This window comes from Galdieria sulphuraria, assembly GCF_000341285.1.
Source record: "Galdieria sulphuraria unplaced genomic scaffold scaf_9, whole genome shotgun sequence".
Taxonomy (NCBI): Eukaryota; Rhodophyta; class Bangiophyceae; order Galdieriales; family Galdieriaceae; genus Galdieria; species Galdieria sulphuraria.
In genome coordinates, this window is record NW_005178466.1 from 150370 (window position 1) to 177070 (window position 26701).

The 26701-nt window shown below is 40.0% G+C and overlaps 13 protein-coding genes across 13 annotated transcripts; 7 read left to right on the plus strand and 6 right to left on the minus strand.

The window, feature by feature from the left end:
- Positions 1-446: 446 nt before the first annotated feature.
- Positions 447-2281, minus strand: Gasu_15100 (uncharacterized protein). The gene is made up of 3 exons (XM_005707734.1): positions 1436-2281; positions 928-1380; positions 447-879 (listed from the first exon to the last, which is right to left on the minus strand). The coding sequence occupies exons 1-3, from the start codon at positions 2212-2214 to the stop codon at positions 534-536; spliced, it is 1578 nt and encodes a 525-aa protein (XP_005707791.1). The 5' UTR covers positions 2215-2281; the 3' UTR covers positions 447-533.
- Positions 2282-2661: 380 nt separating this feature from the next.
- Positions 2662-5112, plus strand: Gasu_15110 (dihydrolipoamide dehydrogenase). Its single transcript, XM_005707735.1, has 6 exons — positions 2662-2944; positions 2997-3213; positions 3263-3558; positions 3603-3990; positions 4039-4289; positions 4338-5112. The coding sequence occupies exons 1-6, from the start codon at positions 2681-2683 to the stop codon at positions 4515-4517; spliced, it is 1596 nt and encodes a 531-aa protein (XP_005707792.1). The 5' UTR covers positions 2662-2680; the 3' UTR covers positions 4518-5112.
- A 9-nt stretch (positions 5113-5121) lies between these two features.
- On the plus strand, positions 5122-8585 carry Gasu_15120 (uncharacterized protein). The gene has a single exon (XM_005707736.1). It carries the CDS (start codon positions 6047-6049, stop codon positions 8432-8434), a length of 2388 nt encoding a protein of 795 aa, XP_005707793.1. The 5' UTR covers positions 5122-6046; the 3' UTR covers positions 8435-8585.
- Positions 8586-8891: 306 nt separating this feature from the next.
- Gasu_15130 (importin alpha) lies at positions 8892-10939 on the plus strand. The gene is made up of 5 exons (XM_005707737.1): positions 8892-9278; positions 9369-9703; positions 9751-9960; positions 10010-10598; positions 10652-10939. The coding sequence occupies exons 1-5, from the start codon at positions 8966-8968 to the stop codon at positions 10798-10800; spliced, it is 1596 nt and encodes a 531-aa protein (XP_005707794.1). The 5' UTR covers positions 8892-8965; the 3' UTR covers positions 10801-10939.
- A 212-nt stretch (positions 10940-11151) lies between these two features.
- Gasu_15140 (TRPChannel associate protein) lies at positions 11152-14411 on the plus strand. Its single transcript, XM_005707738.1, has 2 exons — positions 11152-13895; positions 13944-14411. Exons 1-2 carry the CDS (start codon positions 11258-11260, stop codon positions 14225-14227), a joined length of 2922 nt encoding a protein of 973 aa, XP_005707795.1. The 5' UTR covers positions 11152-11257; the 3' UTR covers positions 14228-14411.
- A 10-nt stretch (positions 14412-14421) lies between these two features.
- On the plus strand, positions 14422-15909 carry Gasu_15150 (uncharacterized protein). The gene is made up of 2 exons (XM_005707739.1): positions 14422-14609; positions 14655-15909. The coding sequence occupies exons 1-2, from the start codon at positions 14460-14462 to the stop codon at positions 15882-15884; spliced, it is 1380 nt and encodes a 459-aa protein (XP_005707796.1). The 5' UTR covers positions 14422-14459; the 3' UTR covers positions 15885-15909.
- A 7-nt stretch (positions 15910-15916) lies between these two features.
- On the minus strand, positions 15917-16731 carry Gasu_15160 (CCAAT box binding factor family). Its single transcript, XM_005707740.1, has 2 exons — positions 16416-16731; positions 15917-16367 (listed from the first exon to the last, which is right to left on the minus strand). The coding sequence occupies exons 1-2, from the start codon at positions 16674-16676 to the stop codon at positions 15984-15986; spliced, it is 645 nt and encodes a 214-aa protein (XP_005707797.1). The 5' UTR covers positions 16677-16731; the 3' UTR covers positions 15917-15983.
- A 335-nt stretch (positions 16732-17066) lies between these two features.
- Positions 17067-18661, minus strand: Gasu_15170 (methionyl aminopeptidase). The gene is made up of 6 exons (XM_005707741.1): positions 18076-18661; positions 17827-18030; positions 17630-17783; positions 17522-17572; positions 17389-17478; positions 17067-17340 (listed from the first exon to the last, which is right to left on the minus strand). Exons 1-6 carry the CDS (start codon positions 18634-18636, stop codon positions 17249-17251), a joined length of 1152 nt encoding a protein of 383 aa, XP_005707798.1. The 5' UTR covers positions 18637-18661; the 3' UTR covers positions 17067-17248.
- Positions 18662-18741: 80 nt separating this feature from the next.
- Positions 18742-19572, plus strand: Gasu_15180 (tRNA/rRNA methyltransferase). Its single transcript, XM_005707742.1, has 3 exons — positions 18742-19083; positions 19135-19404; positions 19442-19572. Exons 1-3 carry the CDS (start codon positions 18759-18761, stop codon positions 19447-19449), a joined length of 603 nt encoding a protein of 200 aa, XP_005707799.1. The 5' UTR covers positions 18742-18758; the 3' UTR covers positions 19450-19572.
- Positions 19573-19576: 4 nt separating this feature from the next.
- Gasu_15190 (uncharacterized protein) lies at positions 19577-20891 on the minus strand. The gene is made up of 2 exons (XM_005707743.1): positions 19799-20891; positions 19577-19748 (listed from the first exon to the last, which is right to left on the minus strand). Exons 1-2 carry the CDS (start codon positions 20855-20857, stop codon positions 19614-19616), a joined length of 1194 nt encoding a protein of 397 aa, XP_005707800.1. The 5' UTR covers positions 20858-20891; the 3' UTR covers positions 19577-19613.
- A 149-nt stretch (positions 20892-21040) lies between these two features.
- Positions 21041-23001, minus strand: Gasu_15200 (tRNA nucleotidyltransferase (CCA-adding enzyme)). The gene is made up of 2 exons (XM_005707744.1): positions 22628-23001; positions 21041-22578 (listed from the first exon to the last, which is right to left on the minus strand). Exons 1-2 carry the CDS (start codon positions 22988-22990, stop codon positions 21151-21153), a joined length of 1791 nt encoding a protein of 596 aa, XP_005707801.1. The 5' UTR covers positions 22991-23001; the 3' UTR covers positions 21041-21150.
- A 10-nt stretch (positions 23002-23011) lies between these two features.
- Positions 23012-23860, plus strand: Gasu_15210 (F-type H+-transporting ATPase subunit d). Its single transcript, XM_005707745.1, has 2 exons — positions 23012-23526; positions 23575-23860. The coding sequence occupies exons 1-2, from the start codon at positions 23023-23025 to the stop codon at positions 23746-23748; spliced, it is 678 nt and encodes a 225-aa protein (XP_005707802.1). The 5' UTR covers positions 23012-23022; the 3' UTR covers positions 23749-23860.
- A 46-nt stretch (positions 23861-23906) lies between these two features.
- Positions 23907-26221, minus strand: Gasu_15220 (leukotriene-A4 hydrolase). Its single transcript, XM_005707746.1, has 4 exons — positions 25605-26221; positions 25416-25552; positions 25128-25365; positions 23907-25100 (listed from the first exon to the last, which is right to left on the minus strand). The coding sequence occupies exons 1-4, from the start codon at positions 26091-26093 to the stop codon at positions 23943-23945; spliced, it is 2022 nt and encodes a 673-aa protein (XP_005707803.1). The 5' UTR covers positions 26094-26221; the 3' UTR covers positions 23907-23942.
- Positions 26222-26701: the final 480 nt, after the last annotated feature.

A 26701-nucleotide genomic window follows, 5' to 3' on the forward strand; every position in this document is an offset into this window, starting at 1 on the left:
GTTTGTGGGAGGAAGGCTGGTGACTCTTCAGTAACTCCTATATACTGAAACGACCCAAACTCACTTTGAACAGCCCCTGAAGTATCGACGCCGTTTTTCTGACTTGATAAGAGTAAGAACACAAAAACAAACCAAAAGTGTAGACGAGAAAACATGTTGTTCATAATATCAACAAATTTGCTTGACCTCCTCTACAGCCAAAATGAAAATCTAAATTGAGGCCTTCGAGGCTATTTTGGAAGAAATGAAAACATTTCTTGTTTATTCTTTACACTAACAAAAGTTTCTGTACACCTTCGTTCTTATACAAACTAATAAAACGTAAATCAGTCCTTTTGTGGTTTGAAATAATCTTAATGGCGAAGAATGCTTCCCGCTTCTATTTTAGTGAAATAGGAAATGAACAGCCGAATAAAACAAAGTCTCTAAAGATCATTCTTAATTATCAATATTATTAAAATCTAATGTCCGGATTTCACGACTCTTCGAATGGCATCATAAGCAAAGCTTGTTATGTATTCCAGTACAAGTCTTCAGAAGCAATTTGGTAAATTTTGACGTAAAAAGCCTATTACTGCAGACCTATACTTTTCCGGCTCTTTATCGAAAAGTGCACAATGTACTGCGTCTCTTGCTTCAAAAAAAGCTTTTGGTTCCGGAGCCGCTTCAAAGATACGTTTACCATGTTCAAATGGAACGATTTCATCGGAAGTACCATGTAGCACGAGAATCGGGCAAACTAGATCTTTGGCAGCATCAACTGCCCCATAATCACGGATACCTTGTCCTATACGAAACAGCAAAACCCGACTTGCCAATAAGAACAAAAGTCTTCTGGCTACATGATAACTATCTTTGGGAAGATAATTGCCAAATAACCTACAATACATTAAAAAATTGTCACTTTGGAAAAAGTTTGCAGCTTACAGTTCAAGATGATAGCAAAACAAGTCAGTTGCCCTAGTAAATGGATTTTCCGCAACAACGGCATCCACAATGGAAGGCATCAGTGCTGCAGCCAAAATAGCACTTGAAGCACCAGCTGAAGTTCCCATTAAAACAATACACTCTGCGCCTTTCTGTTCTCTAAGAAATCGTGCTGCAGCAATGACATCATACTTTTCACGAACTCCAAACGCAAAACCCTTTCCACTGCCATCGCTTAAGCCATGTTCCGAAAGATCAAAAAGCAATACATCAAAATTTGCAGCATGCAACATTGCTGTATGCCTTAAAAATGCTCTCCTGTCTCTTCCAGCCCCATGAACACAAACAACCATACACTTTTTTGGCTTCTTCGCACAAACAAACCATCCTCGCAGAATCTTATTCTGAGAATTGTAGAATTCGACCTTTTCATAGTCGAGTCCCAAATCATATCTAAAGAAGAAAAAAAGTTGAGAAAATTAGAAAACAATTTCCTACAAAGCATTACTTTGGGTCATGACAAACTCCTTGCCAATAGTCCGGTAAGCCAATCATACTTAGACCATTCTTCATATCTCCAGGACGATACCATGGCGGTCTCATAGCAACTTCTGAAGCAAATATAAGAACAAGCACAATATACCAAACGAATAGAAACATATAATACAAGAGGAGCTTTAGCCACGGCACAAATGCAAAAGGAACAATGAACGGAAATAATAAAGCCAACGACAATCTTAAAGGTTCAAATAACAAGTGTGGACTAGAAATAAATTGTGTTGCCTCCGCTTTTGCAACTTGAAACTCTTTCTTAGTAAAGGTTTTCACATTCTTCATCACCTTCGAAAAATCGTCCACCGCCTTTCGATTAGCTTGACGTGCCGCTTGCAAGGCATTTAGAGTACTGAGAGAACGAGACCTTATAAGTTGAGCAACATCGTGTCTTCGAAAGACACTCTCTCCTGAAGGCTTCGAATCAAACCTTCCTTCCCTTTCAGAGTCACTTGGAGAGGACAGTACATTGCTGGACAAGTCAGATTCTGAAGGCAAGTGATACGTTGAGTCCTCAGCAACAAAAAATAGACTTGAGTCTGTCTTTGGTGAATTCCGAATTTTGTTTCTGGAAAGATGTCTTCCTAAACGTCTCCTTATCGACTTCAGTGGAGAAAGCTTTTCTTCAACCTGGCTGGAGTCCAATGAGACTTCACTATCACTTGAAAATGTTCTAGCAGTGAGATTCGGTGAGGACGCCGACTGTCTTGTTTCTCCAAAGTGAGTTGTTCGCATAAAGCCAGTCAATGCCTACTGCCAGCGATTTAAAATAGAATAGAAAAAATCCTCGCTAGTAAATCATTCCAAATATCCTCGTCTTGCAGTAGCTGCTTTTGCTATGATCCAATGGAAAAGCTTTAAAACATTGACTAATACATTCATTCACTCATGAAAACTGTAATAAACAATGAAGGGATATGCAAATCAGCGGAGGCTCATTTTTGGGTATTTTGAAGGAATCTATATCGATAAGGGATCTCATTTGGGTTTTCAAACTTAAGGCACCCCATCATTCAGTTATTATAGAACATTTCTTTATTCCTAGTTCAATTCGGGAGTCGCTCGCTTTCTCCATAGGGAGCAGTGTTTGAAGAATCCAGACACCATTTGATACTCCTTTACTTTTCTAGTTTCACTCAATTTTTGAAAATCTCTGGGTTTACTAATGCACTGAAAGTGAGAGAAAATACTGAGCCATACTATGTGTGTAGCAACTAGTCATGTGATTGTTCTTTTGAAAAATTCAGATTTCCTCACGAAGGATTCCGAAGATAAAATGTTTAGTAGCATGTTTCGTTCAAGACTGGTTGATGTTGAGATAGCCAAAAGCTCGACTCTTCAGTTGCATACGTTGCCAAAGAGATTCCTTTCTTCATCGAATACGACAGAACATGACGTAGCTGTCCTTGGTGGAGGTCCGGGGGGCTATGTTGCGGCGATCAAAGCAGCCCAACTAGGACTGAAGGTAGTGGATTTGACTTTTATGCTTTGCCCTTGGGTTACCTGAAATTTTGTAGGTCACTTGCATAGAAAAGAGAGGACGACTGGGTGGTACTTGCCTGAACGTCGGATGCATTCCGTCTAAAGCACTACTTAACTCGTCTCATATGTATGAAGAAGCTTTACACAGCTTTGCTGGTCATGGAATTACCTTTAAGGATGTGAAACTTGATCTTGATGCTATGATGAAACAAAAGTCAAAAGCTGTCGATGTTCTGACGAAAGGAGTTGAAGGTAACTTTTCTCAAGTTCTTTCACTTCCTCGATTCCAAAATAGCTGTAGGTCTCTTTAGAAAGAACAAAGTTAGCTACGTTCGGGGAACAGGAAAACTGAAAAGCAAAAACGAAATACTTGTAGAGTTGTTAGATGGAGGTACAGAGACTATCAAGGCGAAGAATATTGTTATAGCTGCTGGATCAGAGAGCGCTTCCTTACCTGGTGTTGCTTTTGATGAAAAGAGAGTCGTATCATCAACTGGGGCCTTGTCTCTTGGTCAAGTTCCTAAGAGAATGGTCGTTATTGGAGGAGGATATATCGGTCTTGAGATGGGTTCTGTATGGAGAAGACTTGGTTCAGAGGTTTGTCACTTGGCCGCATAGTTTTTAGCATCTGACTTGTTCAGGTTACTGTTTTGGAGTATCTCGATCATATTGTACCAATGATAGACCGTGAAGTTGCAGATCACCTTTACAAAACTCTTCAAAAACAAAATCTAAAGTTTAAACTTGGTACGAAAGTCGTCGGAGTTGATAGTTCTGGCAGCACGTTGAAGTTGACGGTTGAACCTTCAAAAGGAGGAAAGCAGGAAAATCTAGAGTGCGACGTTGTACTCGTTGCCACAGGTCGTAAACCGAATACGGGGGAACTTGGTTTGGACATTGCTGGAGTAAAGTTAAATAGCAAAGGTCAAATAGAGGTTGATGACCATTTTAGAACCAATATTTCCAATATATATGCAATAGGGGATCTGATTCGGGGCCCTATGCTGGCACACAAAGCTGAAGACGAAGGTTCGAATTTTTTATATCTTTGACAACTTGTAACATATTCGTTGAAAGGTGTGGCATGTGCCGAAATAATTGCAGGCAAACCCGGTCATGTGAATTACGATGTAATCCCTAGTGTGATATACACATTTCCCGAAGTTGCTTCTGTAGGGAAGACCGAAGAAGAACTTAAGCAAGCGAATATTGAGTATAACAAGGGAGTCTTTCCATTTTTGGCGAATTCTCGCGCGAGAACGAATGACTCTCAGGGAGAGTCTATTCAAGGAATGGTGAAAGTTTTGGCTGATAAAAAGACGGACCGAGTAAGTTATCCGAATTTTTCCCTTTTCCATTTTTTCAAGTAGCCATAGATTCTTGGTATTCATATCATCGGTAGTAATGCAGGGGAAATGATAGCAGAAGGTGCCTTAGCCATGGAATATGGAGCTTCTTCTGAGGATGTTGCACGAACTTGTCATGCACATCCGACGCTTTCTGAAGCTTTTCGAGAGGCACACATGGCAGCATTCAGCAAGCCGATAAACTTTTAGATGGAAATAAAGGTTTTTTTTGTGAATTTTGTACTGGTTGATCTTTAAGAACTAAAGTTTATGAAAAACCGTTTTGCGAAGTTTTAAATTCAAAGATTCGTTTGTAGTCATCATCCTCGTCAGGACAAGTTGCATAATATCGAAAAGCTACAATATTTGTGTACAGAAACTATCTTGGAATGTTTGTCTTTGAAAGGTGTTCAACTATGAAAAGTTCATGTGGTCGATTTCTCGCATTAGCCTCATCGACATTTCAACAATCACGTGTAGACGCCACCAAATTTTTTAAAGTCCTTTCTTGTCGTCCCAAATACTGAGGGCTCGATTTGACGGTCTAAGTACGTTGTGTGACCAGGAGTCTCTGTAGTAATGAAGATAACGTGGAAGCCACCCTAAATAAACCCTAAAGGGACATTAGCAATAAGTTACTGTGCTAAAAACAACGCTTCCATCCTTCAGTAAACTTTGAAATGCTACAGGCATACAACAGTCCACGAACCAACGAAGGACATCGAAGTCTTATTTTCTGTTTCTTTGAGTGGAAGGATATCTTTGTTCGTGACGAAACTTTTAAGACGAGACGTCGCAAATTGTCTTGCCTTGGTTTATCATCTGCCAATACATCTTGATTGACTGATTTAACGTGTGACAGTTGAACAGGAGAGTGAGAAGGATACCAACGTGGGATTTTACAGTGGAAGTTTTGTAGCTTGTTAGCTTCGTTAGCGTTATAGGAGAAGAGTCTCTGAAAGCCATGAAACCTATGTAATATAGATCATTTCGTAATATTTTGTCAGAGTGAAAATTGCATTAAGAATATAGTTGCAAGAGTGCGAAAGTAGAAATCAAAAATAAAACCATTTCTTTGAGGAAAAAATCTCTCTATTTGTAGGATACAAAACAGAACCCTCATGCAAATTCACATTTGATCTCTGATTCAATCCCTTCCACACGCTTCTTTTCAGTCAAAGAAGTCTTGGAAGCTACCCACGCAATGAGTGGCTGGGATTTTGCGTCGTTCTCCCGTTTGTTTGTACGCCTCCACTTTTTCATATTTTAGGTTATTTGAGCATCGTGTACCCTTGACTTTTCTCTTTCAACGGTATTTATCTGTTGGGTTGCTGCTTAACTATAGAAAGGGAGGTCTTGTTTAACGGGTGTCTGAATATTTACCCTCTTTGAGGAAAGAGTGCTTACTCAAGAGTAGTGGTTGTAGTCGCCTATTGGTGAATCACCAGTAGCTTCTGTTGCCTTATTTTCACAAATATTGTTGGCAGTAGCTTTGGTTGGCACAGTTTGTAGTACTTTTACAAATTTTATAGTTCTATTCCTGACTGGAATTGCCGCTGTCACTGAAAGATACAAATTTTTAACTGAACGGAAACATATAAGCAGTGCAGGACCTATATGTGGCTGGGGAGTTCTGTCTATATTCGGTCCTCGAACCAGTGATTTTTTTTTCACAAATGGTCGATGTTCTTGATATACTTCGCATAGCAAAGGATGATACCGTCAAAAACGTAGCTGCTATGGATGTCTTATCAAATGGCAAAAAGAGAGCTATGGAAACTGACTCACCACCTCCAATTTCGAAACAAATACTGTCTTATATTTTCTCGAAACTTACGACCCCACCAAGTACACCTTCAAATGAACTTACCCGAAAAGAAGGTGTTCAGTCCTCTAAACTGTCGAATCCTTCAACACAAGAGCAACTCTATTGCAATAATGTGGAGAACAATAATAGTCACGTTGACAGAGCCGATGACATTTATTGTCGTTCATATATCCATTCATCAGATGATGTTAACTTGATTGATAGTACGCATAAGGAGTCGTTGGTAGCTGGTGAAGTCGACAAGGTTGGCTCATCATCAGAAGAGGGGCGAACAGATTTAGAAGATTACGACGGTTCTTCAAAGTCACAGGGAGAGAAGACATCAAGTTCCAGTAATGAACAAGACGTTCCCTCAAAATATTTTCGTTACTTGTCGATAGAGAGTGATCGAGGAAGTCATTTTCTTTATGGGCTGGTAATTCCTCTGGTCGCGAGAATTTTATTGGTCTCATGTCCTAATGTCATGTGTATCGTTGAGATACCTGTAATAGAAAGAAAGAAACAGACTTCACAGTCTTCCAGTTCAGATGAGTCCATTCCTAGTGGTAATACTAGCCCTGGAGAGGGTAATGCCGAGTTTCACCGCTCGTCTTCTAACGATTCACGAGGAAGCACTCACATACAAAGTGGAGAGTCCTTGCAGAGAGACAATTCTTGTAGCGAAAAGTCAAGCCATAGAGGAAGCACATTACACGGGGCATTCAACTGTTCTTTCATTACCGACCCTTTCAGGCGAGAGAGAGCTGCACGTCTTATCTCGAGTAGTGTGGAGGCGCTAACCGCCAAAGTTCATGTTCCACATCACGATGGTTCAGAGTTTACTCTTAGTCGTATACAACCTTCTAGACATTGCTATATAAGAGACGAAAAAAGTCGCACACTTTGTGGTGCAAAGGTTGAATACACAAATGGTTCTTCATGCGAAGTAACCGTAGATGATGCATTTCATGTACTTGCTATAAGGAGACCTGAATTGGATACTCCTGTTCTTCTTTTCACGTTTGACTGCGATAGTCATGAAAAAAAATTCCAGGAATGTTTGGGCTACAAAAATTCGTTTATTATCGATATCAAAAGCAGTGAAAAGCCAGGTTTAGGCAATGAAAGATTTGCCCGCACCTCAAAGATTGCAATGTGCAACAAGCGTCTTCCTAGAAGACTATCGTCTTCGAAGCTGTTGTCGAACTTTACGAATGAGAAAGATGTTACCCATCGAAAGGAGAAGTCCATGTCGTCAGTACAGCATTCACAAACACTTCGTAGAAGTCGTTCGTCGAAGTTATTGAGCAAGTCACAGGGAAGCCGTACCGGAGAAAAAAGGGAAAGGAGTCCACAGGTGCCATGTAAGGCGGCTCTGAATAGGGCAGATTACTCCCAGAAATACGCAAAACTTGAAAGTGAAACAAATGCTCAAGCTGGTTCATGTAAGATTCATGATACAAAGTATCTATCTAGTGGCTTATTAGATACTCGTTTTACGGAACAAGTTGTTTCACCTTTGGACATAACGCCACCGAAGAGAGAAGCATCTAATCTCTCATATGGCGCATTTCCTCAATACTCTGACCAGACTAGTCCCTATTTAGGACGTGAACATACAGAGACACATGATAACGTGATGGTTGCTTATCCGTATGTTTTGGGATTTTCGAATGATATGCATTCGCTTCATGAAATGGCCATGTTACCCGTGCAGCCAAACACTGCTTCTTCGGGCCCCGTTTTTTCAGCTCCTGTTGCTAGTCTTCATCCATCTTCACTGTATTCTGGTGGTTTCGATCGTTCTACATACTATACCATGCCGCTTGTATTCCATCCAACTTCCTTCTTGAGAGAAAATAATCCGTTGCCTGGCCATGGTCCCCAGTTGAATGCAAATCAACACATGGCGGACGTCTTGTCAAATGGATGTCATAGTTTCGATTGGAGTAGCTCTTCGAAGAGTCCCGTTTTCTCTCAGCAGTGCGGAGTGGAACAAGGATCTAAATTGACAAGCCTCTTCTCATCCACACAACAGTCTTTCCCGCTTCCCGAGACACAAATGAGTTATCTGGACAAAGTACACAAGTGGTATGCTCACAGTGAAGACTTGTTTTCCGAAAAAGGCACGAAGCAGTCACCCGTGTTTCGTGAAATGAGGAGCCCTACTTTTTCGGACACGATAGTGAGTAGCCCAAAGTGCACGAATGCTAGTAGTGACGATGATTCGTCTGTAAGAAAAGTAGCTTCAGAAGCACTAGCCATGCTTGGTGAATCCCTTAGAGATGAAACTGCTCATTCACAGGATGAGAAAATATAACAATTAGGTTTTCTTATCGGGCTGAAGTGTTTGTTAATTTTTAGACTAGAAGTGCATTTGTACATTGATGAAGATTTATATAATAAAGGTTTCTTGTAAGAGTTTTTGTTAGACCACCGTGTTTATCTTTAATGAAATACTATTAGGAAATAACAACTACGGCTATTCATAGTGGCAACTTGCTTTTGTTCAGATTCAATATCCAAATGTTGACTCAGTTATGAAAGAAAGTGGATCTGTGAAGTCCCTCTATTTGATAGAAAGTACCCACATACTGTAATATATTCAGAATTCTCTTATTTCTCCTCCAAAGTTCTTCTGAGAAGAGTTTCAACTTGTACAATGTAGGAACGAGTAAAAAAGCAATAACTACAGTAGTGAATTGTTTTCTCAAACCTTGAAATGCTTTCGTATTAGAGAGAAGAAAGACAAAGGTGGGAAGGCTTTGGCTTCGTCATTTGAAGAAAATTGTACTCATTGGCAGTTTAAATTTGGGTTGTTTCCAACTGTATTAAGTGTCACTTGTTCACAATGATCGGTGCCAGACAGTCAAGACTAGAAGCAAGAAAGAAGAACTTCAAAAAGTCCGTGGACGTTGAAGAGTCTAGGAAAAAACGAGAAGATCATACGGTGGAAATAAGAAAGTCGAAAAGAGAAGAAAACCTTATGAAGAAGAGGAGGGAGAAGGGTCAGCAAACCGTGGTGGGATCGGGGGAAGCTGCTACCCAAGCTTTGGACGCAGCTGTCTTGGCTAGAATTCCGAAATTAGTACAAGATATTTGGAGCGCTGACACTGCTACTCAGTTAGAGTGTACAAAGGAGTTTCGTCAACTGTTATCTATTGGTAAGTAGTTGGTTGAAGAACAGGAACTTTGAAGAGAAGAAGGTTTTTGAAGATTTGAAAGAGAATAATACTGACTTGTTGTTTTATTAGAAAAAAATCCACCTATAAGCGAAGTGATTAGCACTAGTGTGGTTCCAAGATTTGTGGAATTTTTAAATAGAGAAGATTCACCCCAGTTGCAGTTTGAAGCTGCTTGGGTGCTAACAAATATTGCGTCTGGCACTTGTGAACACACCACAACTGTGGTTGAAGCTGGCGCCGTTCCTATTTTTGTGAAACTGATGACGTCTCCACACGAAGACGTTAGAGAGCAAGCGATTTGGGCTTTGGGAAACATCGCTGGAGATTCTCCAGAGTATAGAAACCTTGTCTTGCAACAAGGTGCGATGGCACCTCTTCTTGAGCAGCTTTCACATACCTCGAAGGTAGTTTAAATTCAGTTTTTTGTGCTTTTTTTATTTTTTTCTCGTAGTTTTCAATGTTGAGAAATGCTACGTGGACACTGTCTAATCTTTGTAGAGGAAAGCCTCAGCCACCGTTTGACTTGGTTAGACCAGCACTGAAGACTCTTGCACATTTGGTTTACTCTAACGATGAAGAAGTTTTAACTGATGCTTGTTGGGCTCTATCTTATCTTTCTGATGGTTCAAACGATAAAATACAAGCAGTTATTGAGTCAGGAGTATGTGATTAAGTTGTTAGATGAAACGTATATTTATTGCTTTTTTTAGGTAACAAGACGACTAGTGGAGTTATTGATGCATCAGAGTGTGTCTGTTCAAACTCCTGCTCTGCGTACGATAGGAAATATCGTAACTGGCGATGACACTCAAACTCAGATAGTTATTAACTGTTCAGCATTACCATGTCTCGCCACATTACTCAACTCTCCGAAGAAGAGCATTCGGAAAGAAGCTTGTTGGACAATAAGTAACATAACAGCTGGAACTAAAGAACAGATTCAAGCGGTAATTGATGCCAATATTATTCCACCGCTTATCAACCTGTTGAAGAATGCGGAATTTGACGTCAAGAAAGAAGCAGCATGGGCCATATCGAATGCTACTTCTGGTGGCACTATAGAACAAATGCAGTATTTAGTCAGCCAGGGTTGCATCCCACCATTGTGTAATTTGCTTACTGTGCAGGACTTTCGAATCATCATCGTTGCTTTAGAAGGTTTGGAAAACATTCTTCGTGTGGGTGAAAGATTAGCAGTTGGTGGGCTTAACCAGTATGCACTGTTTGTTGAGGAAGCAGAAGGAGTTGACAAGATTGAATCATTGCAAACGCATATAAATGAAGAGATTTATTCTAAAGGTAAGAACAGATGTGTGGAACTAAGACGAATTGGTTTGAATATTTACTTGTAGCTTTGAAAATTTTGGAGACTTATTTCAACGGTGCTTCAGAACCAGTGGAGGGAGTAACACCAGTTTCTACAGAAGGGCAGTTTGGTTTTGGCTTGAATAGTCATGTTCCGTCACAAGGAGGTTTCAATTTTGGTGATATGCAAGAATGAGTTCTCTTAAATTAGACTGAGGATGATTGGTCGAGAATTTTGTGCCTTAATTTTACTGATACCCTATACAAACTCTGATATTTTATAAGATATTTCATGACATTCGAATATTATATTGCATAAACACAGGAATTACTGCATTTACAAAGAGCATGATTGGTTTAGAAAATGCAAGTTATATATATGATCTATTTTTGATGCTTTATTTCGATATATCCAATGCAACATTTGTGGAAAGTTTACTTTGGGCAGCCATCAAAGTATCCGAGTAAGTTACTCTGCGTCATTGTCCATAAATGAGTATATCCTGATGTAACTCGAAATCTCTCTCGAGATGATCGAGTTCCAATCCCAACGACCCATTATCGTATCGAATTTATTTGAGTGGAATTCAATCGAGTGGAATCGAGTTTGAAAGACAATTTACCACCTCTTGTGCTCATGGTTGGTATAGTACATGATGTTCAAGAAACGTGACGTACAACTTTCGTTGTTAGAGTGGTTCAAAAGAGTAGAAACAGGTTTGAGGAGGCCCTGCAAACTATGGAAAGGTGTTCCTTTGTCTATTCGTTATTGCTTTCGTAGAAACTCCAGAGACCTTTTGTGCTATATCGAACTTATAGAGCTCGCTTCGATAGAGTTTCAGAGGAAAGTCCCTTTCAAAGAAGAAATTTGTCTGGTATTGTTCGTATTTGAGAGGCTTCAAGCGTGGCTTTCCCAACGTGAAGTTTTTTACAAAAGCAACTTCTCGATATACGGCGGACCAGAAGCTGTGGTGAGACTGCTGTTTTGCTTACGGGAGTCGCACAACGAAAGGAAATCACTCAAGGACACGTCAGTCGATATTTCTTGCACGCAATCACTCGAACAAGCTGCAACGGATGACTGTGAAGTCAGTACCAGTGACTTGTCTTCCGCAAACTTTTCCCTCGCCCATTTGGATAACTTAAGGAGAGTTTTCGAAGGATTGGAGAGTGTTATCGATGCTTTCCTCGGTGAATATGTTATACGCTACGCAACATTGAATCTTTATGATTCTTTTAAGGAACTTGAAACGAGTGCACTGTTTTTGCTGAAGATGTGTTGCCTATCCATTCCCGGTGTCGTGGAGCGACTTAGCCTAAGAAAGGATCTTTTAATCTATCTATTTACCTTAACTTCGAACAAGGATCGAACTTCTATATACGCTGTTGGTATTTTAGATGAACTTCTTGCAGTTCGACGGGAAACCTTTCCGCTGGTGGAAGTACCTCATCTGTATTCACTGCTTTGTGACCTTTCTCCTGCAGAACTTGCCTATGTTAGTAGGGTACTAGCTTTGCTTGTTTTTGAACCTATGCAATGTCAAATATCAGAATATCCTCGCATCAAGAGTCTAACGGAGTATCTGGCCAGCCGGACTCCAAGTGTCATCAACTCAATGAAGATCGTTGAAGAAAACAATTCCATTCTTCTTGGATGTTCTTTGCTTATTCGGAGACTAATAGTCGTTGCTGCATGTCCCTTTCAACATTGTGATATTTCATGGAGTCAGGAATGCAGTTCTTTTGTGTCGACAGAATGGTTGAATTCTTCGTTGGAGAAGGAGACAGACGGAGAGTGGAGACAATTTTTGATTTCTCTAATAGAGTATCATCTTGCTTTGAAGGAGCACATGGAGCACACGTCGGAGGACTGTTCACAAGACGATATGTATATAGACAAAGCGTCAACAAGAATAGACGATTTGTTCATGCATTTAAGCTCCAGGACAAGAGCCGTATTTGATATTGTGGGGAAAAACAAAAGAGAGTTACTGTTTGTGATATGTTCGCTTTTAAGTGGTGAAAGACAGGTTGAAGCTCAAGATATTTTCTTTTCCGAAGGATTGTTTTCAGCGTTGTTGTTTCTCTTTAGTGGAATGGATTGGAGTTCAGCGCCACCACAGTCACACTCCGGCCTCCATGGTCCTAATTGTGAGTGCAACCCGAAGAATGCGGAGAAAATACAACTTCTTCGGCTTCTTCAAAACTTTGTTCAGAGAGAAGATGATAATAGAAAGCTAAAGAGACAACTCTTGTCGTCAAGGGAGCGCATGGCAATTAGAAACTATTCATCCAGACCTCCGCCAAGGTCGACAAGAAGGCGTCGTAGCTTTCTTCTTTCCAGTGAGGGAGAGCAAGGTTTCGCCAGAGACTCCTCTAGTTCTTCTATTCATGAAACATTCTTTCTTTCTTCATCATTTTTTACCTCAAACGACATCGGAGGTCCTCTGCATCGTTCATATTCAACAGATACCACTAGTGATGTTTGTCAAACATTGGCCAACACATTCCTTGGTCAGGATGGAATGGAAGGTGCAGAAGACATTGGAGTAGGTTCAAGAAGTATTAGCGAATTAGTGCACATTGGTAGGAGTTCTAGTAAATATGAAATTTCAGCCTATAAAGGCGAAGGTAGACTTATTTTACACGACGATACAGATTGGGATGATGCAGAATCGGTAGTAACGGATGTTGAAGATAATCCAAGTGTGCTTTCCGATGAGGAGTTGCCGAAAGAGAAGGGAATGATATCTCTTTTGATAGACATATTCACAAATCGTGTTATGGATAGTTCTTGCTTTGTTTCTCTGGCAAGCTGTTTGGAGAGTTTTCTTGAAGGAGCAACTAATGCAGAACAGGCACTTCTAGCTAGACGAGGATTGTTACATTCTCTTGTTCTTCAAATAATTAATCATGATGGAACTGTTTTTGATTGCTCCAACACTCTTCAAGCAAGTTTCGATCTTTTGAGTCAACTTTGTCAGTTTAATAGGGACATCTTTTTTGCTTTGAATTTGGAATTGAAGTCAGAAGAAGGAGAAAAGGCGATGCGTTTTTTTCGTAATTTGAGTAGAAATTTGGTCGACTCTAACTTTTTCCTCCGGTCTGTTGTCTTATCGTTACATCGTTTTCGTATGGAAGATGAACTTGCGGTTTCTTTTTCAGCTCGTTCATCCGGTACAGCTGCATTTGCACCCTATAATTTTAGTAACTGTGTTTTGCTCCATTTCGTGCAGAAGAACCGTGTTCGTCTAGTCCATGATCTGATCCATGCTGTACGAGATGGCGAGGGTAAGTTTTGTAACATTCAGACTCTCATTTTCTGAGATATTTTGTTAGTGAACCAGGAAAATATCAGCTGTATCACCACGGCAATACTATTTTTCCTAATCAGCGATGTAAATATGGAATTGGACTCGTTTCTGACAAAGATTCGATTGTGGGAAGCAGCTGCTGACCCTAAGAGTTATCGTCGCACCATGAGAAATTTGAGAGGACTTGTCAGTTTCTGGTATGAATACTATGCCGTTAGGAGTGTTGCAGTATTGCATTTGGAACGCAGCTCATTCATTCCTTTTTCAGAGTGGAAGCGCATTGTTGACCTTTTGTTAGAAGCGCTTTAGAGAAAGCAATAAATTTCAAAGCATGGCCACAATGGCCTCTTGCTGTTCTGGCTCGGTTTCAGAGTTTGGGGTTGAGAATAGGTTTTCTTGTTGTTTTGTCAACTGCAAAGCCTGGGAAGTTGCCAATGTCCTTAAGAGAACCTCAAAAGTGTCGAAGATTCCTAAGAAAGACTTTCGTAACGTTTGTCATCGCTCGTTGAGAACGAGAACGAATCGATTTTCGTCCGTGTCTATGTCACAGTCGAGAGACTTTTCTGTTATGTGGAATAGAATTGTGACTATAGCTTCGTGCGTCATTTTCTCGTCTTGTTTATGTTCAAGAACAAGTTTTGCGAGTGTGCGTCCAAACCCATACGGTAGACAGAGCATTGACGTTTCCAAGGTTAGTATAGTTCTCTACCTTTGGTAAAAAAGAATAATGGTTTAGATGCGAGCTGCCAGAACGAAACTGCCTTCGGAAACTGCGAAAGAGAAGAAAGAAAGATTTTTGGAGAAGCCCTTGATCAAACGCACCTTAAAAGCAGTACCTATAGTTCTTGTGACAAGCGGTATTGGATACTTGGGATACCAGGCATATCGTCTTTCGGAAAGGAGGAAAATCGAAAAGTGGCAGCAAGTGCTTCAACGCCAGTTTCAAACCAAAGACGTGGAAGAGGCTAATTCAACCTTAGATGAGGCGGAGGTAGCTATAGAGAAAAACTTGTCAAAGGAAGATAGTAGAGAAAGGCGACTGGATGAACTGTCACGATTAGAGTTGTTCCATAAGAGGGGTGAAATGAAGGATTTACAAGTTGACACTGTTGCCCCAGAGCTCACAATGCATAGCACCGATCTGACACAAAGTTTGATATTAGAATATCTCAAAGGAGTTATTGACGTCACTGAGTGGAACGAAAGGATTGAAAGATTAGGCCGATCAAAAGAAGAAGTTGTTCAGAAGACAAGAGAGTTCTGCACAAGTTACCTCAATGCCATTTTGGACAAGTCCGCAAAGTTTTCAGATACAAATGACAAAACTCGAATTGAAACCATGCTAGTTCTTGTGGATCAACTAGAGAAGCTGGAGACTTTTAGTAATCAGTCGAGTATTGCATCCGATTTGAGCGATGAGCATTGGCTCAAATATTCTGGCACTGCGAATGAGAAGGAAGTAGAAGCAGCCTATCGTTTATTAGCCATTCACTTCTTTTCGTCAGAGAGTAGGATCAAAGATGGAATGGAAAAGTTGCCTTTTGTTCAAAGATATCTAAAGCTTAGTGACGAAAAATTTCACAATCTCAATCAGGAAGTAGCCAAGGCTATTTTTCAAGTGGCCGTGTCAAATACTCTTTCAGAAGGGAAATTGGACGACGAATCTCGTGAAGCTTTGGAGACCCTGAAACGGAGCTTCACTAAAATGATCGACAATGAAAGTGCGGAAAACATAATCTCCGAAGTGGGTTTAATGAGAGTGATGTACGCACTTCAACAGATATTAAAAGAGCAACAATTTGGTGATGAAGACATTCAGATGTTGAAGAGTATGTGTGAACAACTCGGGGTTGATCTAGAAAGTCTTTTGAAAACTGCGGAAGACATGGGAGATAATATGGGACCTCAGGTAAAGGAATTTGTTCATCAACTACGTTCGTTTCTCTCGAAAACTTCAAAAGAATAACAAAGATAAAAAAGGCTTTTCATTATCTACAATATATTGCAGTATGTGGAAAAGTGAAGAAATGCAGCTCAGTTTTCTCTCATTCATCAAAAGCAACGATCACTCCTCGTCATAGTTATCTTCAATTGCTGTACTTTGTAACGACACTTTTACTGACAAGCCTTCTGCTGGTGCAGTATCAGAAACATCTTTGTTCTCGACTTGCCTGCTTTGTGAAGCTGTGTTTGCATATTGTTCTGTATCGCCTGCGTGTTCCATCACCATACTTTCTGTTTGTTGTTCCACTACTTGATTTGTCACCACATTTGACTGTTTTGAAGCTTTCTTTCTTTTCTTTCCACCGTTTCTTTCAGAATTGCGCCTTCGAACCGACTTGGATTTACTCACGCTCTCAAAAAATTCTTCATTATTCTCTTTCCTGTTCCTGTTCCGTCCTTTAGACAATTTCTTAGTTTCTTCCACTTGATTACAAGTAAGTGGGACCTAGAAAAGTTAGTCTATTATTGAGCTCTCTAGTGAAACAACACCTACGTGTTCTACAACACGATGTAAACTCTTAAAACGTTTCTCGTTCTCCACGCAGTGTCGTAACTGGTCTGGTGTAATAACCGATAAACTTCTTTGTCTTGCGAGTTCAGCTGCAGTAGTAAGGAAATCTTCTAGAGCAAGTTGTAGAGCCTTGCTAAGTAGGAAAGGTGCCGAAACTGCTATCTTCCCTACATCTTTGTCACTTCTCATCATTCGCTTGATTCTAGCAGGTGGAAATACAAGATTCCTTGCACGCCCTCCCATCACTAACTACACAATTATGAAATGAAAAAGGTCAATTTCATTTTGACGAGTAGTTTCAATGCATTATGAAGATAATGACTCGAAAATGAAAATTTTTCCTGTAGCTTCTTCCATATTTCTACTTTTTTACAGTTTTGGTAGGTTTTTTTGTTGTTTTTTGTTCACTTTGTTTGTTCGTTTGCCATATGAATAGTCTTTGAGTGGCAAAGTTTGCTGAACTTTTAAGAGAGAGTTTTGACTGTTTTCTTGGAATTTGTTATGATATCTTTTTCAATTCTTTGTAACAATTGGCTGGGTCTTCATAGAACGAAGCTAAGAATAGCTGCGACACGGAAACGTAGAACACGCGTTCCACTTTGAAGAAATGGCGAAGAGCAAAATACTTTCGCTGTCGTTGAATAATGTCTGAGCATATAGAGAGCTTTGTTTATCCTCTAACAGACTGAATATTCTAGGCATGCGTTATCCTTTAGGAAGGAAAAAATAAAATTATTCACAATAGGAGCTGAGTTCACAAGACAATAGATGCTGCAATAGAGCAACTTGGCTTTACAACTGAACCTAGGAAGCCTTCAAAACTCTACCTTATCTAAATTTCGTTCCCAAAAATATCGAGGACTATGCTCTGTCCGCCTTGTCAGTACCTCAACTCCTGAACTGGTAACTAGAACAACCTTTAGTCACAATGGAAACATTCAACTTATTAACTTACTGGCTATTGTGTGTTCAAACTGCGCACTGCGCTTTCCATCAGCAGTAGCTGTCGTCCACTTATCTGGCCAAGTAATGGACTTGAATGTACCTGCAAGCGTGAAAATTTTAAACTTGTCATAGAAGTAACTAACCTTCATTAATCATTGGCTCGATGGTAAAAATATGCCCGACTTGCATTACTCCTAATTTTACACAAGTTCAGTGCTCCATTTTCTTCTACGAATTCTGCTGAAACCAACCGTTTCTTTCTCGATTACGATGATGAAGAACATTGGGGGAAGTATGAAAGACGCGTCCGATTCCATGGCCACAGAAATTTCGGACAACTGAAAAGCCTTGACTTGTGGCATGATCCTCGATAATTTCTCCAATCTTATTATATGATACACCAGGCTGCAAACATTAAAATATAATAACGCGTCAAAGAGTAACCAACCTTGCAAATTTTGATAGCCTTGTAAAGACAATCATATGTTGTACGAACAAGACGCTTTCCTTCCTCATCAACGTTTCCCACTAGAAGTGTGGCCGAACAGTCTCCATGAAATCCATTTACAAAGCAAGTCACATCAACATTGATAATATCTCCTTCCCTTAGGACAGTACTGTCCGGAATACCGTGACAAATTATTTCATTTACCTAACAGTTGTGAAGCAAACTAAAATATATTCGAAGTTAACAAACCGAAGTACAACAAGACTTGGGAAAGTTGTAGTAGTTGAGAGGCGACGGATAAGCTCCTCTCTTCAACGTTTCTTGGTGAACAACGTCATCAATTTCATCTGTTGTAACTCCAGGCCTGATAAATTGTGCAGCAATATCCAAGACCTCTCTTGCCACTTGACAAGATATTCTCATCATTGCCAAGTCCTCGTCACTATGAACTTCAATGTCCCAAGGGGCACGTGAATTCAGAGGAGGCAAACCAGTCTTGGCATAATTAGGTTTTGGTATATCAGCAGGAACTTTTCTCGTTGGACTCTTCTGACCAGGACGAAGGGTTCCACTATAAGGAAAGTCCATCCTTTTCGGGATTCCAAAACCCTTACCAACTGCCTTCAGGAACAACTTGGCCAAGTGCCTTTCTCCTCTCGAACAACATTTCCCAGAGTCTAGAAAAGAGTTGCCACGATGTATGCGACAAAACGCAGAATAACCACGTAATTTACTGTTATCCTTCAGAAAACAGCAACTTGAATTGGGTAGTATCACGAAACCAAAGGAACTACGCCAGCAAGTCCACATAGCAATCCACAATTCCACGACTTGGGAAGATTGCCTACATGTTTATTATTGACTGTCATAATAACTTTATTGGAAATAGACCGTTTCATATTCATCCATTCTGGATAGGGAAAACAAATCGTATGAGTATTTTAAGGAATGAACGATACGTGCTCTGGAGAGACCCTCACCTATTGAGAGCATCAGTTTCACAGATTCGCATAGTTCTGGTAGAACCTGAAGGAGCAGACAATGTAGGAGCAGTGTCTCGAGTCATGAGGAACTTTAACTTCTCAAAGCTCGTCTTGGTGAATCCAAAGTGTGGCTATATGGAGGGTCGTGCACGAGCTATGCACGGAATTGAGGTTTTAACAAACTGTAAGGTAGTTATGTCTCTTGCGGAAGCCCTCAATGGATGCACTCGTGTGATTGCTTCTACAAGCAGACAAAGAGATTCTTGTACCGATTGTAGGTATATGCTTAATTTCTTGAGTGGAATTTGTTCTTAGTTTATTGCAGTGGTGTTGGAAGGCCCCGGAAATGTAGTTCCTTGGTTAACACAGCTGGAGTGTGGATCCACTGCGGCGGTTGTGTTTGGTAGAGAATCGAGTGGTCTTACTAATGACGAACTGAAATTAGCGCATCGCTTTCTGAAGATCCCAGCAAGTGAGGACTATCCTGTCTTAAACTTGGCCATGGCCGTTGGCATTGTTTGCTATGAGCTCTATCTATGGAACAATGAGACCGCCAGTAGAAATTTGAACTTACAAACTACCAAAGCTACAAGCTGTGAGGCAAGTTTTGAAACTAAAGAGAGTTTATACAGTCGTCTAGAAAATTTTCTTCTCAATATTTCGTTTATTTCTGAACAATCTAAAAAGAAACGAATGTTGAAATTTCGTTCCATGCTGAATCGATTGAATATGTCAACAAAAGAAGCCAATATGTTGCATGGAATTATATCGCATGTGGAACAAACGTGGAAGCCAAAAGGATAATCAGACTAAAGGACTTTCAGGGGGTATGGTTTCTGTCTCTGGAAATGATATATCAAACCAAAATTCTGGAGTTTCCGGTGGAGTATGGCAATGTCGATGTCTAGAATATTTCTGTATCATTTCTTTGCAGCGTTCCTAAATATATTGTTCATATTATATCTTATAAAATACTAGAAATGGATTACCTCGTTATTATGCGCCAAGCAGTTCCAAGTTTTTTGGCATTCTGTACATGTGCTGCCTTTCATTTTCATTCGTTCTTCTTTCGAACGGATAACTGGATTGGTACAGAGACAGTTTCCATTGTTATCTTTGTATTCAGTCGTAACTTTTGGAATAGAACTTTCTTTCGGTAGATGTTCCAAAATTCTTGAGGTACTTTCTGTAATCTCATGAGAAGATGTCTCCTTCGTCGGAGAAGGCGTCTGGGAAAATGAAACTTGATCACAACCTTGATCTCCAATTCTGGTAATTTTACCAAATTTCTGTGAGCTCACTAAACCTCTGGCAACCTTTGTCTGTCTATGCATATCGCAAGTCTCTTTTGTCTCAGCTTTATGTTTACGTAAGGGTTTTAAAGTATTATCTTTTGTCGTCGATAATTCTGCATTCCTTGTGGTCAGTGATTGTCGAACACGAGAATTATTTAAAAGAGGAGAGGAATCATTTATACTGTATTCTTTCTCTGACGCAATGTTCCTTTGTTGGCTTGAAGGCTTCGTATACAAACAGTCAGAGTTCCTTCTCTCACACGACAACGATCTGGAACGCTGAATTACAAATGTATTAGAATTCTCGTCAGAATAACTCTCTTTGGAAAGTATTTTATGTTCAGGAGAAGCATCGATATTATCCATTCCTGAAGATTGTTCCCTCCTCGCTTTGTCATCAGAAAACCTCTTTGGAAAGGTACCGGTTGGACTCAACAACGGTTGTTCTTGAGAGAAACACGTAATTTCGTCCTCAGTAGAAGAAATTCTTTCTTCAACTTTCTTTATAGAGTTTTCAAAGGGATATCTTTGCTCTTTTGTGGCTAATTTCGCTTCCTCAAAACCTTTGGACACAACTTGTTGCAACTGCCTCACATCAGTCTGTAAATTTTGTATCTGTTGAGAAATATTTTCCAGAGCCTGGCAACAGTTCCAACAGTTGTTTCCACATCCAAATTTAAGATTCAAAAGACTCAATAACTTGCTAAAGAGACTACGGAACTCATCATCATCTGTCGCTGAATTCAAAGGCATCCGAATTCAAATTTATCAAATGCGCAAAAAGTAAAGAATTGCTCTTAGAACTCTCCCTTTGTCATTCTTTAAACAGTAACTTTGCACAACTGCAGAAGGTTATCTTTTGTAAATGTGACTCCTCAAATATAATAAACGCGAATGTCTAAATACTAAAGGAATATCTGCGTTTAGTATATCATCAGAAACTTCCTCTCCTTTATTGTTCTCTAAATTTATAAACTACATAAGTCCGTACAATACAATTTTCTTCGAGAAATATGTTATTCTGAATGAGAGGAAAGTTATTTTGCTTACATAGAAGGATCACAGTATACTTGGTACTCATCAAGTAACCATTTCCGACAGTCTTCCTTTGTTCCTTTGGGGTTCATCAACATCCATTCAATTTGTGCATCGAGAATTTGCTTCATCTTTGGACCTCGTGGAAGCTTTGGCAGCAAAGATAAAACTTCGTTGCCATTAAAAAGTGGTTTCCATTTGTGAATATCTTCTATTCCAAGTTGAATAATGAAAGATTCCCAACTTCTTATTCTAGAGAGAAATGTATTCGAATCTTCTCGGCTCTCTCGAAATATGTCATTCGCTCTCCCATGTGAAAACGTATCCCATTGGAGGTCACCTTTCAATATTCTACAACAAGCAACTTTGAATGCTATATTCCATAGACTACCAGTCCTTTTTAAAATTCGGCCAATAGTCAGTCTTAATGGCTCTCCGTCAACACCTCGACTCATATCACTTGAAGGAACATCGTTGATTAAGTGGGCCATCAATTCAGTGGAGCCTTCAAGGACTGTCATTATTGAGTCACATTCTCTAACACGTCTCTTCAGACAATGTCGAAGAATATATTGTGCCAAATTGACTTTGTTTCTATCGTCAAACGTTTCATAAAAATGAAAAGCAACAGAAAATACTCCAAGTTCTTCAAGGATTGTGTGTTCTTCGATAGCACTGTGATAACTAAGGATCTTTCTCTGTCGTATCCAGTTTAACTTGGAGATTGACAGCAATGATTGATAAAATGAATCCTCTAGACTATAGGATGAATCAATTACTCGTGGATGAATAAAAACTGCCTTATAAAGCCCAGTTTCATAAAGAATTCCAATTCCACGAACATAACTAGCTGTCTTAAGCATATAATCTATTTCACTTCCAACTCTTTCTCGACTAACTTTCTCTCCAAGTGCCACATGTACTTCACGAGACTTACAACAATTATACAGGGCAGGATCCATATCAAAGTCAAACCGAGTAGCGAATCGTATGACTCTAAGAGCTCTCAAAGGATCATCTAAAAGTGTTTCTTTAGGTTCCATCGGGGTTCGAATTATTCTATTTTTCAAGTCGTCGAAGCCCTTTCCACTAAAGTCCTCTATAATGTCTTCGTTTAGATTATAAAACAGTGAGTTTATAGTCAAGTCACGTCGAACAGCATCTTCATATGGCGTCCCTATCTGGATCTCGGGAATTCGACTATGGTGAGCATAGCTTTCCTTCCTTAGGTTGACAAGGTCTAAATAAATGCCGTTGACTTTCACTCTGGCAGTCTCCAGATGTTTGGACTGCTCTGGATTCTGTTGAATAATTGCAATGTGACCACAAGTGATATTTCGGGATTTCAAATAGAACTGTAACTTATTCGCAAACTCTCGACCCATCATATTATCTAGAGCTAGGTCGATGTCCGGATCCTCCTTGTTAATTTTCAAGAGCTTTACACAATTGAGAAGTATGAAAATGGAACAGAAACCTTGCCCTTACTTTATCTCTAACCCAACCTCCCGCTACACGAAGAGTGGTACCTGTTTCCAGGACGTTCACAGCATCAAGTAATAAACGAAATAATTCTTCCTCTCTTGCTTCCAAATCAATAAACTTTTTTGCGGAAAAAAACTTTTCTGGTTTGTTAAAAGCTTCCGTCAGTGGACGCTTCTGTTCTATCTTCTTCGAACAGTTCGTTCCTTCGACCTCCGTAACGCCTCTTCCTCCCATAGCCAGCCTCAAAGGCATCAAATTATATAACAAGCTTTGTCTGCCTTTCCAACAGCACTTTGTACACCCCGTTGAACGAAATGATATCCTCTGATAGCCAAAGCCAAAAGATGCAAATAATAATCGAACCATTAAAAGTCAAAATTTTCTAGTTGCCCCTTTTCATGGCGCTTTGTCTCGTTGCTCGTTTTGTTTCGCGTCGCCTATTTTTATACGACAAGCCTTTGAGGCTTTTAGCAACTAGCTCAGAAGGAAGGAACTTAACGGAAACTAAAGATTCACAGTTTGGAAAACAACAAAAATCAGAAGGAGCTTCCGAACCTAGCGAAGTAGAGAACGTGGGGGAGTCTACTTCTGTTGAACAGAAGCTGCCACCTCTGGACCTCACAAACTTAGTAAAAGGTCGACATCCGAAGGATACAGCGGTCTATAAGGAATTCCAAAGAAGATTTGAAGAATTCGAAGCCTCATTCAAAACCGAACATCGCCCAGTGAACTTTGAAGAACTGAGAAGGAAAGTGCGTTTTCTTCCATACCTTGTGGATGAGTTGCAGACATTGTATGAAAATTTTGAACCGCCACCTTTGGATAACTTAGTAAAGGAGCTTGTGCGAGAAGTTGATGACTACTATCAAAAGCTCATACAAGAGTCGATTGAGATCGATAAGGTATTTAGGTTGGTCTTGTAGTCACCTGTATTTAACAGCTGTTTCTAGAGAATCGCGGTAAGGAATCGGTTGAGGCGTGAGACAAAGCGTAAGATTCAGTATATACAAGACAATATTGAGACCATTACTGTGGATGAATATTTGGAACTTTTCCCAAAGTTGAAGAAACAGATCGAAGAGGATATAAAAGAACGTCGGTGGTTAAAAGGAATTGATTTGTGAACGTTAAGATTTGTGGTCTTCTTTATGTCGCTTCAGATCAGAACATATAAAGAATTTTCAACCGATTTTTTCTGCAATAAGTGAAACACTTTATAAACTTTTGTCTACAATATATCAACCATTTTAAGAAGAGAACTAGACGTCGTTCCTTTTCGGATCGACAATAATGAAAAGGAAATTTTCCATTTTTTGCCTTACTCCAGTCCAAAGTCTTTTGCTAACAACTTGGAGGCAATGTTGTGGTATTTTTTTCTATTCTTCGTGAAAGTATTTACAGCCAAGGAACCTTTTGGAAACTCAGAATGAAGTTCCTTATAGATTGGACGTAAGTATTTCATTCGGCCTTGAGTTGTTACAAACTCAATCGCATTCTCAACTGCTGGTTCATAATGTGCTCTCAACGAAAGTTTCAGCCATAATAAACGAATCTCCGCATTCTTTCCTTTGGGTCCATGATTCAGGCGTAACTGCATATCTAATCGCTTAACTAAATCAAGAGAACAGTTACCTTGCGAAAGAAGAGAGTCAAGGAATACTATCATCTGCAATATAAAATTATTTATTCTAAATTCAAAAGATGCAAATGCGGTACTTACTTGGCTCGAGTCCCATCCTTCAACATCATAAGCAGTCAGCGCTTTCGCCTCTGTTTCAATACAGCGTTTTGCCAAAGCCTGGGCAGCATGAACTAGACTAAGGTCCACTTCTGGATATTCTGGAGGGTCACCTGTAGAGTACAGCCACTTGTCCCAGTCAAAACCTTTAAAGACAAGGCGACCAAAACTATCAAACTCGGGTTTCGATATATTGGCGGCAAAATATTCAGAAAAATAGGCAATAAAATTTGTAGTGGAAACACTTTGAAACTGAAAACGTTCGAAAAAGGAACGCAAGAAGCGAAGAAACTTGTCTTCTCCTACTAGTCTTTCGAGCTTCAAAAGCAGGTTAAAGCCCTTCTCGTAAGGACTCGGTCCAAAAGCGTCATCGGGGTCTACTCCGTCCGAAAGGTCAGGAACTAGGCGAGTATAAGCGTGTTCCTTTCCCAATGACTCCAAAGCTTGCTTTAGAGAGACTCTTCCGAGATAAGTTTCAAGACCAAAAAAGGACTCCAGAGTCCCATTCAATCTACTGTCCTTGTGACGAATCTTTGAAGTAATCTTACGTGCAAGAAAGAGAGATATTCCTTCATTTAACCAAAAGTCTTGCCAGTTGCAACATGTCACAAGATTTCCTGACCAGCAGTGAACAATCTCATGAACTATGACTGAAACGAGAGAACGGTCTCCGGCAAGAAGGGTTGGGGTTACAAAAGTAAGGCAGGGATTTTCCATTGCCCTACGAACCGTAAGTTTCTATAGAGCAATATGCAAACTAAAAACTTGCCCAAAGGGAAAGGAAGGCGGCAAACAGAGAATGTCGTAGCGAGACCATGCATATGCACCACAGACGGACTCTACAGCTTTCACAAATTGTTCAGTTTGTCCAAACTCAAAACACGCAGCTTCAACCATAGCCGGTTCCGTCCATACTCGACATCGTTCGGAGAGTTCCTGAGACTCTAGCTCACCAACTGCAATGGAAATGAGATACGATGCTACCGGAATTTTTTGCTCAAATCTGATGAAGAAACATAAAAAACTATTAGTACTGATGCGTATCATACTTACATGAATAAATTATACGTGGATCCGTCATTTCTCATTTGTTTGCGGCGTTCTTCTATAAGTATGCCGCTCATAACAGCACGAAATTCCACTGGAACTGAAATAGTTGCTGTAAAAGGAGTTTTGGCACTTGGCGTATCCTAAAAGATATACCTTCAACAACATCTAAAGAGGATCAAACATCGAAGATACTTGACAAGGAAAAATGGAACGCGCGTGAATAGTCTGACTTTGGGTAAACAAGTAAGGCAATTTCCCTCCTGCAGTTTGTTCCGGACTTAACCATCCACAAGCTCCTCCAACAGGATGGCCACCACCCTCACCTTGAGTCTTATATGAGATTCGGACCCGAACAGTCTGATCAGGGAAGGAAAACCCTCGAAGGCTGACTTTCAACGCACTGCCTAGCAGTCCATGCTCTATTTGGTACGAGTAACCCTTTCCTGTTTTCGGATCTTGTACCTGCGCTATTTCAAGACCTCGTATGTCTAATACAAGATAAGGATCCTGTTCTACTTGAAGAATTTCTACTTCTATTGTCGCGATGCCTTTGATAACTTTTTGAAAGGGATTGATATCTAACTCGAGGGAGAGATGACGAGTGAAGTATATGTTTGGATTGGAATATGTCGAGGGATCATGGAAGTCACTCGGTGGACTTACTAGCCTCCTTTTTGACATGGATTCTTGACAAATTGGAAAACAGAATTAGAATAGGTCAAAAGTCAAAAACTTTCAAATTCCCAAAGAATATTCTGCATCACCAACGTTGATTGATTAAATGAGCCACGTCAAAGACACGTCGACACTTTGTTGTCCGATAGTTTGGGTGGGGAATCTTGGATTCAGAAACTCTTCCTTCTCCTCTGTAGAACTTCTGCGATTAGGAATGACTTTGTCGATACTTGTTCCCCAGACCTGAAATGGTAATTACAAGAAATTATTTCAAGTTCATGGCTATTCGAAAATGGTTCATCACTGAATGCGAAGCAATTCCGATTGACCTGTCTCGAAAATTAATCGTTCAAGTTTTGGCAACTTGAAATTCTCTCCCCACGCAAAACTTGGTATCGTTTTTTACGTAAGAACGTACCATCGCGTTTCTATCTTTATAGTATACTTTCGCGTTTAATATGGGTACAGGAACTGGCGTTTGTCAAACGGATTCTGTGGAGACTGTCGACTTTGGCCTAGATAACAGTTGTGCGGTTTCGTCAGCGAACAAAGATTCTCTAACACTCCGTAAACAGCTCAAACTACAAGGCGTTGAGGCCCTGTTCTTTGATTGC